The following is a 14,581-nucleotide window of genomic DNA, read 5'->3' on the forward strand; positions in this document are numbered from 1 at the left end:
TACTAACTAACTGAAGGGGAGTTGCAGGCTTTTAAACTCTGTGTGAGTGTCCTTACAGGGTCGTTACTCAGAGTCTGAGTTTCAGAGTCGTTAGGGCGACCCACAACTGTCCCTAATGACTCAAACTCAGAGCTGACACGTGTCCTTAACAACATTGTAAGGACACTTCCACACAGAGTTTAAAAACCTGCAACTGTCCTATAGTTAGTTAGAACTGAATAAGTCTCTTGGATGAGAGGTGAAACATCTTCAAGAAACTGTCTAGTTGCCTACGATACAGCACTTAGAAATACTACAGTGCAGTTTGCACTTCATTAACCATCCTGATGTTACTGAAGTGACCTCTATTGTTATTTGCATGATGGGGTTAAGACTCATCTGCATTTGTATGCAGAGCCGAGTGAAATCATATGCACGCAGTTCATTTTTTTCTTACGCATACAGTGTATTGATAGTGCAGTGACAATTAGACAAGGTTGTGCAGTACTTTTTCTGGTTGTAGGGGCTGCTTCCTGCCCCAGCATGCACTGGCGAGGGACAGGGATCAACACAGCAGGATTGAGAGTGCCATCATGTACGTGCAATCACGTTAAGTCAATTTGACAGCACATGCTTGACATCTTCTGTGAGTGTGTGAATGGCTTTTGTATGACTTTTTAGAAGCTCTGTAATCCCACCAAACAATTGCAACAGAAAGAAGCCAGAAAAGAGAGAAAGGCTTGATTTACCTAGCAGTTAAGGCTGTGGCTCCTTTGTGCTTGCTCCTGTTACTCAGACCGTGCCCTCTGTCTGGAGCCGGGGCTTGGTAGGGGAAAAAATTTGCATACCAAGGGCCACTTGAATGCGGAGCTCCCCGGATTCTCACTACCTGACATGCAAAACCAGTGGGGGACCAGTTAAAATGGTGCACACGCGCAGTCAACACAGGTGTAGTCCAGTCAAAACACAGATCCCCCCCACAACCTACCAGTCTTGTCAGAGAATGAGCTGTGATTTTGCTGGGATATTGTACTTGCAGGTTGTCGAGGGATAAGGATTGGTTGGGTCAGTTAAAAAAAAACAAGAAAAAGTAAAGGAAGAATAAGTTTGAGAGAACTCTAAAGGATGCCGAGGTCTTTCCTTGTGAAAAAGAAACGTCGGACATCTAGAGCATGGCAATGGAAAGAGCCAGAACAACTTCAGTGGAAAGAAAATGTTATAGCAGGTAAGCATCTTTAAATGTATTTTCAGATGTCTAAAGTAAGCAGTAAAATGTAAAATTGGTTTATCCTTGTTAAGCTGTATGTAGTCATTTATATGTAGTAATTCATTTGACCTTGTTAATAATTATTAACTACACAGTTGTTTCATTTTATCATTTTATAGGGAGTGAAAATGCAAGAAAGCATGACAGCCAGCAGCTTGCCACTTTGCCTCTGCCAGTAGCCAACTTACAATGTGGGACAGCAGCAGGGATTAGACCGCCCATACCTTTAGTGGGGTCAGGAGGACCAGGGGCTGAAACCAGGCCGGACTGGTCAACACTGATGCTCAGGGGTTCCTTCTACCATCCCAGTACATTGGCTCTTGTCAGTAGAGCAAAGGTAAGGTCGTTTCTTGTCAAGTATAGTGTCACTCCTATAATATGAAAAAATAGCATCAGCCAGTGACTGCTGTTAAAAGGGCTGCTGACAACTAGGGACAGATCAAGTAACAGACAGCTGTCGGGACAAAATTGACTGGACTGGAAACATGGTGCTTTCTCATGGGGGAATGTTAAGTCTCTGTAAATGAAAGAGTATGGGCTAGACCTGCTCCAATTGAAAAGTGTTGAGATAACTTTTGTTTCGAATTGGCACTATATAAATAAAATTGACTTGACATGGTAGCACCAGCTTAGTTTGTTTGTTACAGCAACAAAGAAATCAGACAATAAGACAACAGGCAGCGAGAGCACTTCAGTGGAAGCCACAGTATCAAAGGTAATGGAGAGACAGCTACCAATACAGTTTGTATGTGTACGCCCCTGTGGCTTAAGGAAGGTGACATCAGCAATGGCATAAAGGAAGAAAAAGTGGTGGAGCAGGTGGAGGAGGTAGCATCAAGAGGTCCAATATTTATTAGTATTTCTCATAAAGTCAATCAAATTAATCATGTGAAGTCCAGAGACAGGCTATTAAGCAAAATTCAAAGGATAGCAACAACCGGGCGGCTGTGGTTCAGGAAGTAGAGCAGTCGTCCACCAATCGGAAAGTCGGTGGTTCAATGCCCAACCACTGCAGCATGCACATGTCAAAGTGTCCTTGAGCAAAATGCTGAATCCGAAATTGCTCCTGGTGGCTCTTCCATCAATGCGTGTGTTTGTATGAATGGAATCGCTCTTGATTAGCAGGTGGCGCCTTGCATGGTAGCCTCTGCTACCAGTGTATGAATGTGTGAATGCTGAATTGTGTTGTAAAGTGCTTTGAGTGGTCACTTAGACTAGAAGGTGCTATATAAATACAGTCCTTCACCATGCCACTGAGGAGGAAGCAGAAGATAGCACTAAACGGCAGAGCCAGAAGGGGGTAAGAGTAAGCAGACATGGAAAGAGTGATAGGCAGAAGTGAAATGGCCTAGGACTACTATGAAGGGCAATATGGGCAACTCTTACTTCAGACCTGATAGGTGCAGTGACAGAACTTAAAGGAACAGTTAAAAGGAAGTTTGAGAAGATGGGAGATTTAACCTATGAATATTAGGCAAAAGGTAGCTTTATAAGTAGTAAAGTCATGGTGACACTAGGAAATTGATAGACACTGGAGGAAGGATACAGATTGCAAGAGCAAGGGTTTTTAATGTTCTGCAAAATGACATTAAAGCTGTGGTAGAAAGCCTTAGGTCATATACTGTATAATGTTGGCAAGGCATTATTTAGTTAAGTAGAAAAGTGAAATGCTAAGGGCTGGCAGGGCAGCACTATTTTTATTTTTTTTCCAACAACTTTATTATTGCTTTACAAAATACACAAACAGTGCATAAAACCATATGATGAGGGCAGCACTAGTGACCAATAACAGCACACATGGATGACATGACAACCATTACTACCACAGCACCATCTATCAAAAGACTGCTGGATAAGTTGAACACCAACTTAAAAGTGGACTAGGATGAAGATAGATCGATAGATAGATAAATAGATAGATAGATACTTTATTGATCCCGAGGGAAATTCAAGGTCTCCAGTAACTTATAAACAACACACACAACATAAACAGGATGATAAAATATCCACATGAATGTAATAAGAAATGTATAAGCATGAGACGCTTGCAGTGGCAGGGCAGGGACTGACCCTGTGATTTAGTATGCATTGTAAGGTTCTCTAAAAGAATGTGTGCCATGGTGTGGTGCAAATGAGTATTACAGTGCAAGGCTAAAGCCTAAAACCCAGCATTAAATATGGACAATAGAAAATAAAAGCCTTTCGTAAGCGTTCGTAAGCCTGAGAATTGTTCGCAGCTGTGTTCCTACATTGATGAATGCCACCTCCTCGTAAATTGAGAGCGCGTGCAAGGTGAGTCTAATTAACATAGGATTAGCATAGGTAACCGCCCATTAATGCCCATAAAAGAAACTGCAGGGCCGTGTAGACACTGATGCCGTAGTACAGAGCAAACAGCAACAAAATGCCAAAAGCAAAAAATAAATCAGTTGGAGCGCAGCAGGTGAAGCGAAAAAAAAATTTAAACATGAAAGATGTGCACTGAAACCGGTCTGTCTTTTTTTTTGTTTATTTTTTTAAAGTGAATTAGACTGTTAGACTGAAATTGTGATATTAATGCATTTTCTTCACAAGCGGGCAATTAATTGCACTCGAACATGAACAGCGCGCCTGCAGTCTGGTCCCATCATTGCAGGACGCACATCCTCACGGTGTTTTGGCTGAGGGGGAAGTGGCACACCACGCTTCATAGCGATGTGCAGAACACAGCAGGCCATGATTATCCTACAGACCTGTAATGGTGAGGGAGAGTCATAAGTTAAGATGCAAGGTGTTTGAATAAACGTGACCTTAGTCTAAGCAAATTTTATAATAAAATAAAATATAAAATTTTATAATAAAAAGACAGTTTTATGGGAAATTATAATTATATTATAAAAGATACGTACCAATGAGCCATGCGTCACCAGCTGCTCCTTGTTCAAGGTGTGTTCCCACGGAGCTTTTTTAGAATAGAATAGAATAGAATAGATATACTTTATTGATCCCAAGCTGGGAAATTAAGGTGTAGCAGCAGCATTACACACAGAGACGAATGACGACACGGGGAAATAAAAAGAACAACCTAGACATATGAACATAGCAATATAAAATGTAAAATAAAAAGAACAACCTATACATATTAACATAGCAATATAAAATGTAATATAAAAAATGTATATATATATATATATATAAAATTTGTATAAAAATGTATAAATGAGCAGTGTTGATGTATACACAAGCAGTATTAATTGTAGTGCAAAATAAAATATAAGGTGCAGTGAACAGATGAGGTGCAGAACAGTGTAAAAACATAAAGTGCGTAGAGACAGTATGTTATGACCAGAGTTTTAGCTGTTATTATACAGTGTGATGGCATGTGGCAGGAAAGATTTCCTGTATCTGTCCCTTTGACAGCGGAGCTGAAGCAGCCTGTGAGAGAAGGTACTCCGCTGTCTGTCTACTGTGTGATGGAGAGGGTGCTGATCATTGTCTATGATGGATAAAAGTTTCTTCAGTGTTCTCCTCTCCACCACAGTCTCAAAAGAGTCCAGCCTGAGACCAAGTACTGAGCCAGCCTTCTTGATGATTTTAGTCTGTTAGCGTCGCTGGCTCTGATGCTGCTGCCCCAACACACAGCAGCAAAGAAAATTGCTCCGGCAACAACAGACTGGTAGAAGATCTCCAACATCTTGCTGCACACGTTGAAGGCTCTCAGCTTCCTCAGGAAATAGAGTCTGCTCATCCCCTTCTTGTACACAGCCTCAGTATTAGTTTTCCAGTCCAGTCTGTTGTCAATCACCACTCCCAGGTACTTGTTGATATTCAGCCTCAGGTGATTCTTTTCGGACCACTCTGAGTCGTCAGAAAACTTCTGCAGGTAACACGACTCAGAGTTGTACTGAAAGTCAGTGGTGTACAAGGTGAAGAGGAAGGGAGAAAGCACAGTTCCCTGTGGAGCTCCTGTACCACTGACCACCACATCAGACAGGACACTGCCCAGACGGACAAACTGTGGCCTGCCCGTCAAGTAGTCAGTAATCCAGGAGATCCATGCGTCGTCAACACCCATCACCTGCAGCTTCTCACCCAGTAGCAGAGGTTGAATGGTGTTGAAAGCACTGGAGAAATCAAAGAATGTCATCCTCAGAGTGCCTCCTCCACCAGCCAGATGCATATGGACTCGTTGCAGCAGGTAGATGACAAATGGGGCCTAAATGGGGCTGATAGGCAAATTGCAAGGGGTCCAAAAACGTCCTCACCTGTGGCCTCAGCTGGGCTAAGACCAGTCTCTCCAGGACCTTCATCACATGAGATGTGAGGGCGACTGGTCTGTAGTCTGCCGGGTCGGATGGTCTCGACTTCTTGGGGACTGGAACCAAGCAGGATGTCTTCCACAGCATTGGGACTTTCTCCAGACTCAGGCTCAGGTTGTACAGATGTCCCAGTACAGGAGATAGCTGGCTGGCACAGGTCTTCAGGATCCTGGGTGTAATGCCATCAGGGCCTGCAGCCTGTCGCTGGTGTAGTCTTTCCAGCTGCCTCTTTACCTGGCCTGTAGTCACCATTGGGCGGGGGTTGGTGCAGATGTCTTCAGTGGAGGTGGAGGAGGAGGATGTGGGGGACAAGGAGGGGGGGCAGATGGAGAGGTGCTGTACAGCAGGGGTTCCCAACCTTTTTTGTGCCAAGGACCGGCAGAAGCATAAAAAAAATTCACGGACCGGTTGGCAATTTATGTCAACTTTAATATACATTGTAGAAAAAACAATGCATTTCAAAATGCTATCATTCTTTTACAGTGCTAAATGCACAATGGTTTCATATATTAACCCACTAACAGGTGGCGACAAACACTTATTTTATGAAAATAAATATAATTTTAATAATAATAAAATTAGACATTTCAGCACCTTTGTATTGCGAAAGACATTAACGTTATTTCAATAGGCAACTCACACAGTTATTTCAGCCTATCATTTCTAAAAGTAACTACATGAAGAGATCAGGCTTTACAAATTCTGTCAAATCTTAGACCAAACCACACAAGAAAATACCTGACCAGACCAACAAGAACAGAACAGTTTGTAACTGACGACATGGCGGACGGCAGCGAGTGAGACGTGCGTGTCCTACTCCCGGGGGAGAGAAAAAAAAAAAAGTGATCATATAACCTTAATCAACTTTTTGACAATGAAATAACACTGCTCCTTTAACTCAAAAAGTGGATTTTATAACGCCGTTCGTCATTTGGGATAGAGTTTAGTCAAAACTTTTGGGAGTTGACTAAAACAACAAACAAACAATTCCAGCATCTGTGTATGCCGCCTAAAACACGCTCCAAACCAACAATGGAGAAAATCCAAGCGACGCTAGATATGCTGGTTGCATCAAATGCCAATTTAACCAGCAAACTAGACAAATTGGATTCTTTGTCAAAAAAGATGGACAAATTAAACACTTGGGTTAACTCGATTGGTGCGCGGCTGGATCTAACTGAGGCCAAATTGCTTGAACAATCCAACAAGCTGGAAGCGCAAGAGTTGGTCATCAAAGCCTTGGATAACAAATTAGAGGAAGCCATGATCACTATAGACAATCTGGAGAACCGATCTAGGAGAAGGAATCTCCGTTTGCTTCACCTGCCGGAGAAGAGTGAGGCAGGCTACAGCATGGAGGCTTACCTGGCAAAGATCCTCTCGTCTCTCCTATCCATTCCTCTGAAGGAAAACGACATCGAAATCGCCCACAGAATCGGCCCAATGGTCAAGAACGCCGCCAGGCCCCGCACGGTGATCTTTAAGCTCCATCATCTACAAAAGAAGCTCTCCATTGTGGAGACAGCCAGATCTACCGTGCTGGAGCCCACTGACCTGCCCGGCGTGAGGCTACGGATCACAGAGGACATATCAGTGCGTCGGAGGAAACTGCGAGACCAGTACTGGCCGCTGCGAGAGCAGCTCCACGGAAAAAACATCAAAACCAGAGTCCGGGACCCGGGCACCCTCCTTGTTTGGATCGATGACGAACCCATGAAGTTCGGGAGCTTAGAGGCAGCCTTGGATGCTCTAAAAGTTTCATTTCCCGACCTGAAATAAGGCCAGAGCCAGCGCTACTAACGCTGGTTCGGGCGCTTTGGGGTAAGTTGCGAGTGGCACTGCAGCTCCCCCATTATTTTTTGTTTCTCTGTCTAGCCTATTTCTATTTTTATTTTTATTCTTTCTTTCACATCGCGACCTGGACATTTGGGACTTCAAATAGGTTATGCCTACTATTTTGTTTATTGCAAGACTCATAATAAATCTTGTTTATTGAACCAAGTGTCCATCGTACATATATGGAAATGTGTTGTTTGCTAGACCTGCGGTTGGGTGGCTTTTTTTTGCTGGTTTCTGTTTGTTTTTGTCCTGTCCTTAGTTTGTTTCGGTTGTGGCTTTAGGCCTATATAAGGTCATATTATTTTTCTTTAATTGATTAACAGGCCGTTGGCTATTGACTGCCCCAAAGCGGCGTAATTTATTTATTTATTTACTTTTTGATCAATTGCTCTCCCCCTGGAGTTTCCTTGGGACTCGCCTTCATTCAGCATAGGTGGGAGGGTTAGGATAGGCTTACATGGTTACATTGGCAATATCCATGTATTGCTTGGCACTGTTTTGTTTAATCCTGTGTGTGTGTGTGTGTGTGTGTGTGTGCGTGCGTGCGTGCGGGGTGGGGGGGATTCACTTGCTGCCATGTATGGTTTGGGTGTGTGTGTGTGTGTGGGGGGGGGGGGGGGGGGGGGGGTCAGGTCTTGCTCTGCCTGCTTATTTGTTTCTGTTATCTACAGCTCATCCTTTATCGTATGTATTACGATCTGAATGACTAGATTAAGTGTGTTTTCTTTTAATGCGCGGGGCCTCAATTTGCCCCATAAACGCACAAGTTTTCTAGATGTATTGAGAAGAGAGGGAGTGGATATGGCCATGGTGAGCGAATCCCACATGCTTCAGAAGGATGTCCATAAATTGCAGAATAAATATTACTGTGTAAAGGCAAATGCTTCAGCCCTCAATAAAACAAAAGGGGTATTAATTGTGGTCCGCCGTAATTTTCAGTTCACCAACTTGGGTGTTGGGGGCGATTCAGAAGGTAGGGTCACTTTTATGAAAACCATCATAGCAAACAAAAAAATTGCATTTCTGTCTATCTATGCACCTAACAGTTTTGACTCAGATTTCCATGTGCGACTATCCAATATCATGCATGACCTGGCAGAATACCAGTTAATTATTGGAGCAGACTTTAATGCAGTTTGGGACCACTCTGTGGACAGGACGGCTATAGCGGAGGGCAGTGACCAGAGAGCAGCGTCTGGTGCATTAAGAAAATGGGCTCATGAATTTTCATTAATGGATGTATGGCGCGTCACCAATCACAACAAACGAGACTTCTCGTTTTTTTCAGCAAGACATCGGTCATTTTCGAGAATAGACTTCATTTTTACATCCAAGGATTTCCTTGAAAAGGTAAGCACAGACATGCTCCCCTTGGCCTTCTCAGATCATAAGGCAGTCATTTGCAGGGCTAACCTTTCATAATCGCGCGACCACGCTCCACGCTGGCGTTTTAATATCTCTTTGCTGCGGAATGAGAGCTTTTTAAATCAATTTGAATCTGGCTTGGCTGAATTCATATCATTTAACGAATGTTCAGTAGAGGACCCCCGCATACTATGGGATTCTGTGAAAGGTTATATTAGAAGTAACTGTGTATCGTTTGCCTCCAATTTAAACAAATCTAGGTAACGAAGGGTTCTTGAACCCGAGCGTGATCTCGGTCAACTTGAAGGTGCTATGCACAATAATGTTACTTCAGACTCAATCATCCAACGAAATAAAATAAGAGAAGAGCTGAACTCCCTATTCCGACAGCGTGCCGAATTTCTTATCCATCGCACTCGTCAAAATCATTACTTTGAGGGAGCCCACCCCAGCCGTTCACTTGCCACAAGTCTGCGTGCCAGTGAAACTTTTGCGCATATTCCTTCTATCAAAACACCAGAAGGAGCTCTGGTAACGGATCCCAAGTTGATTAATAATACATTCCGCTCTTTTTATTCCAATTTGTACAGTTCTGAGGTTCCTTATGACTCTTCTAAATTTGATTTATTTTTTAAGACCTTAAAACTCACTAAACTGCTGCCCCAGGAGGCTATGTCTCTAGATAAACCATTTACCTTAGTCGAATCGGAGATGGCCTTACGCAGTCTTAACAAAGGCAAAGCGGAATTCCTCCTGAAATCTATCTACAATTTTGGTCTCAGCTTGGCCCTTTGTTGCTGAACATGATCAATCGTGCCATCTCAAGTGGCTCCTTTTCAAGGGATGTTAACATAGCCACAATTACTGTACTCCATAAAAAAGGAAAAGACCCAAACGAATGTGCAAATTATCGTCCTTTATCACTTTTGAATACTGACATTAAACTGTTTGCGAAAATTCTTGCACTAAGGCTTGAGCCTCTTATGAACAAGCTCATTCATCCTGACCAAACGGGTTTCGTAAAATCTCGCTTATCCTCAGATAATGTTTGTAGACTTTTGCATATAATAGAAGCTTCCGCCGAGGTCCAAAATCCCTGTGCAGTACTATCGCTGGACGCAGAGTAAGCTTTCGATCGCCTTGAATGGCACTACTTATGGGCTGTTCTCCAACATATGGGATTTGGTATCCACTTCATCAATATGGTAAAAACACTATATGCCTCGCCTTCAGCCATGGTAATGACTGGCAACATCTGTTCCACTTTATTTCCAGTGGTCCGCAGCTCTAGACAAGGCTGCGTTCTTTCGCCACTATTGTTCATTTTATCTTTGGAACCTTTGGCCCAGATGGTTCGTCAGTCACCCCACTCGCCTATTACGGTTCATGGAACGGACCATTTCATCTCTCTTTATTGCGATGATGTATTACTTTATCTTGGAGATGCAATTAATTCTACACCACATATTCTGTCTATTTTTAATAAATTCGGGAGTATATCTGGGTATAAAATAAACTGGTCCAAGTCGGCCCTTCTTCCTCTTAATGATTCTATGCGACAAGCGTCTTTACCAAACGATATCCCAGTGGTTGACCAGTTTAAATACTTAGGTTTATCCATTTTTGCTTCAATACTAACTACAGTCGACCCTCAGGCAGGTGGAAGCTGATTTGGAGCGCTGGTCATCCATCCCCAATTTATTTCGAGCGAGAGCTTCTATTATCAAAATGAACATCCTACCGTGGGTTAACTTCTGTAGTACAATGCTGCCCTTAGCACCCCCTGTTGGGCACTGGGAGAAACTACATCAATTCGTCTCTAGATATGTCTGGAAAGGGAAACGCCCACGGATCAAAATGTCCATCTTGCAGAGGCATAAACTTTCTGGTGGTCTTGGGCTTCCAAATTTTCAATTTTATTTTTGGTCCTCAACCCTCCGTCCTCTACATACCTGGTTAAATCCGGCGGTACAGGTAGCCTGGCGTTCTTTAGAGGAAAACCTAGTTAAACCACAAAGGCTTCAGGACTTAATTTACTCTAACATTTCTATCAAAATCTGCAAATCCAAATTTGGCTCTTTAATATCACATCTGGTCATCACATGGAGAACAGTGGAATCACACTCCAACATTCACTTGAAGTTCCATCCTCACCTTATTATTAGGGCCCGAGCAGGGAACCTGCAAGGACCCTATTGTAAGTGTAGTGATTCTTATTTTTAGGGCCCGAGCAGGGAACCTGCAAGGACCCTATTGTAATTGTAATGATTATTAGGGCCCGAGCAGGGAACCTGCAAGGACCCTATTGTAATTGTAAGGATTATTATTAGGGCCCGAGCAGGGAACCTGCAAGGACCCTATTGTAATTGTAATGATTATTAGGGCCCGAGCAGGAAACCTGCGAGGTCCCTATTGTTTTTGTAGTGATTATTAGGGCCCGAGCAGGGAACCTGCAAGGACCCTATTGTAATTGTAATGATTATTTTTTTAGGGCCCGAGCAGGGAACCTGCGAGGACCCTATTGTAATTGTAATGATTATTAGGGCCCGAGCACGAATCTCGTGCGAGGACCTATTGAAACTGAAAGGATTCTTATTATTATTCTTCTCCTTCTTCCTCACAAAGGATTGCATATTTGGCGGCTGCAACATACCCCAAAACTCACCAAACTTGGAATATATGTCACACCTGGCGAAAAATTTTATAATCTGCTGTTGTTGTGAATTTCCACCACTAGGTGGCGCTATACTCAAGGAAAGTGCGTTTTGGCTAATAACTCCCGCATAATTTATCACACATTCAAAAACCTTATATCCCCGCCTTCAGTGAATTGTGCTGAATCTCCTGATATAGGCCACGCCCACTTCCGCCTAACGTTTTTTTTCGCTAGCTCGCCAAATGTCGCAAACCTACTTTTTCGAACTCCTCCCAGGCATTTTCACCGATGTGCACCAAATTTTGCACACAGCATCTGTGGACCCTCCTGACAAAAAGTTATTAAAAGAATTTTGATATTCCAAAGAATACTCAAGTTATTAAATTACAACTTCCTGCAGATTTCGCTCCAAACAGGAAGTGTTGCATAACTCCACATTGGTTTGTCCGAAGGACATGAAACTCAAGATACTACTTCCCCATGAGCCCCTACGGCTCTGTACTAAATTTTATCTCATGACCACTAGGTGGCGCTCTTTAAATTGAAGTAATTTATATCTCCACATCCGTTTGTCGGATTAACATGAAACTTGCTATGCTCATTGCCAATGCCCTCCTGAGGATATCTGACGAAGGTCATACCGATCCGACACTAGGTGGCGCTCTGGTGGCAGTTTCATTTTTTATTTGGCACTGTGCCCACACCATAATACTTATGGATATGAAATTCATAGGGGTGGTATAGACTGGTGCCTGTAACTCACACACCAAAAATGACCGGCAGGTGGCGCTATTTTCAACACAAAACCGTTTTTGGCTAGTAACTCCCACATAGCATGGTGCACATTGTTAAACCTTATGTCTACGTGTTCCCTGCATTCATCTGAATTTTGTGATGTAGGCCAACCCCACTTTCACGACAGAATTCCATTTGCAAATTCCGGAATGTCTCAAACCTACTTTTTCCAACTCCTCCCACCCAATTTCTCCGATTTGCACCAAACTTTGCACACAGCATCTGTGGACCCTCCTGACAAAAAGTTATTAAAATAATAGTGATAGTCCAAACAACGGCCAAAATATGCAACAACAATTTCCTGCACATTGTGGTCAAACCGACAGTCTTCCATATCTTGATGAAATACACTCCCATTAACACTGAAGTTTTTTTAGTTGTGTTCCATGGCCCGATGACGGTTTGTGAAAAATTTGGTGCAAATCGCCAAATACGGGGCGCTTTTATTGCTAAATGACGAAAGAACAGCTTGCCTGCCTTCACTTTTGATTCCTCAGCGGAAGTTGTTGCATGAACAAGCGCGACAGCAGCATGCCCCGACAGCAGCATGTAGCGACAGCAGCACGCCACGACATCAGCATGCCCCGACATGCGTGGACTGCGAGGGCCCGTTCATCACTGCTTGCAGTTTTAATTAGTTAGGGCCCGAGCAGGGAACCTGCAAGGACCCTATTGTTTTTGTAGTGATTATTATTATTTTTTTTTTTATTATTTTTAGGCCAAAATGATCGCATTTTTCACTGCCTGAACATACCCCAAAACTCACCAAACTTGGAATATAGATCAGACCTGGCGAAAAATTTTATAATCTATTGTTGTTGTGAAATTTCACCACTAGGTGGCGCTATTATCAAGGAAAGTGCGTTTTGGCTAATAACTCCCACATACTTTGTCGCACATTCAAAAACCTTATATCCACGCCTTCAGTGAATTGTGCTGAATCTCCTGATATAGGCCACGCCCATATCCGCCTACCGTTTTTTTTCGCTAGCTCGCAAAATGTCGCAAACCTACTTTTTCGAACTCCTCCCAGGCAATTTCACCAATTTGCACCAAACTTTGCACACAGCATCTGTGGACCCTCCTGACTCAAAGTTATTAAAAGAATTTTGATATTCCAAAGAATACTCAAGTTATTAAATTACAACTTCCTGCAGATTTCGCTCCAAACAGGAAGTGTTGCATATCTCCACATTGGTTTGTCCGAAGGACATGAAACTCAAGATACTACTTCCCCATGAGCCCCTACGGCTCTGTACTAAATTTTGTCTCATGACCACTAGGTGGCGCTCTTTAAATTGAAGTAATTTATATCTCCACATCCGTTTGTCGGATTAACATGAAACTTGCTACGCTCATTGCCAATGCCCTCCTGAGGATATCTGACGAAGGTCATACCGATCCGACACTAGGTGGCGCTCTGGTGGCAGTTTCATTTTTTATTTGGCACTGTGCCCACACCATAATACTTATGGATATGAAATTCATAGGGGTGGTATAGACTGGTGCCTGTAACTCACACACCAAAAATGACCGGCAGGTGGCGCTATTTTCAACACAAAACCGTTTTTGGCTAATAACTCCCACATAGCATGGTGCACATTGTTAAACCTTATGTCTACGTGTTCCCTGCATTCATCTGAATTTTGTGATGTAGGCCAACCCCACTTTCACGACAGAATTCCATTTGCAAATTCCGGAATGTCTCAAACCTACTTTTTCCAACTCCTCCCACCCAATTTCTCCGATTTGCACCAAACTTTGCACACAGCATCTGTGGACCCTCCTGACAAAAAGTTATTAAAATAATAGTGATAGTCCAAACAACGGCCAAAATATGCAACAACAATTTCCTGCACATTGTGGTCAAACCGACAGTCTTCCATATCTTGATGAAATACACTCCCATTAACACTAAAGTTTTTTTTATTGTGTTCCATGGCCCGATGACGGTTTGTGAAAAATTTGGTGCAAATCGCCCAATAGGGGGCGCTTTTATTGCTAAATGACGAAAGAACAGCTTGCCTGCCTTCACTTTTCATTCCTCAGCGGAAGTTGTTGCATGAACAAGCCGCGACAGCAGCATGCCCCGACAGCAGCATGTAGCGACAGCAGCACGCCGCAACATCAGCATGCTCCGACACGCGTGGACTGCGAGGGCCCGTTCATCGCTGCTTGCAGCTTTAATTATTATTATTTTCCTTTGTCCCAAATGATCGCATTTTTCACTGCCTGAACATGGATGAAAACGCGATTTTATTTGTTAAATACATCAGGCCTCGCGAAAAATTTTATAATCTGTTGTCGTTGTGAATTTTCACCACTAGGTGGCGCTATTATCAAGGAAAGTGCCTTTTGGCTAATAACTCCCACATACTTTGT

At 43.0% G+C, this 14,581-nt stretch overlaps 1 protein-coding gene across 1 annotated transcript in view; it reads left to right on the forward strand.

Moving 5' to 3' along the window:
* Window positions 1-1,104: 1,104 nt before the first annotated feature.
* LOC311269563 (putative transcription factor ovo-like protein 3) overlaps window positions 1,105-14,581 on the forward strand; it is a gene marked incomplete at its 5' end in the record, with an annotated part of 107,625 nt that continues 94,148 nt past the window's right edge. The window contains 2 exons of the mRNA XM_084373776.1: window positions 1,105-1,204; window positions 1,366-1,583. Of these exons, the coding sequence (XP_084229902.1) occupies window positions 1,105-1,204; window positions 1,366-1,583 (318 nt within the window). The remainder of the gene's footprint in view (window positions 1,205-1,365; window positions 1,584-14,581) is intronic.

The sequence above is a fragment of the Pagrus pagrus genome, assembly GCF_965226575.1.
Source record: "Pagrus pagrus genome assembly, chromosome: 14".
Classification (NCBI taxonomy): domain Eukaryota; kingdom Metazoa; phylum Chordata; class Actinopteri; order Spariformes; family Sparidae; genus Pagrus; species Pagrus pagrus.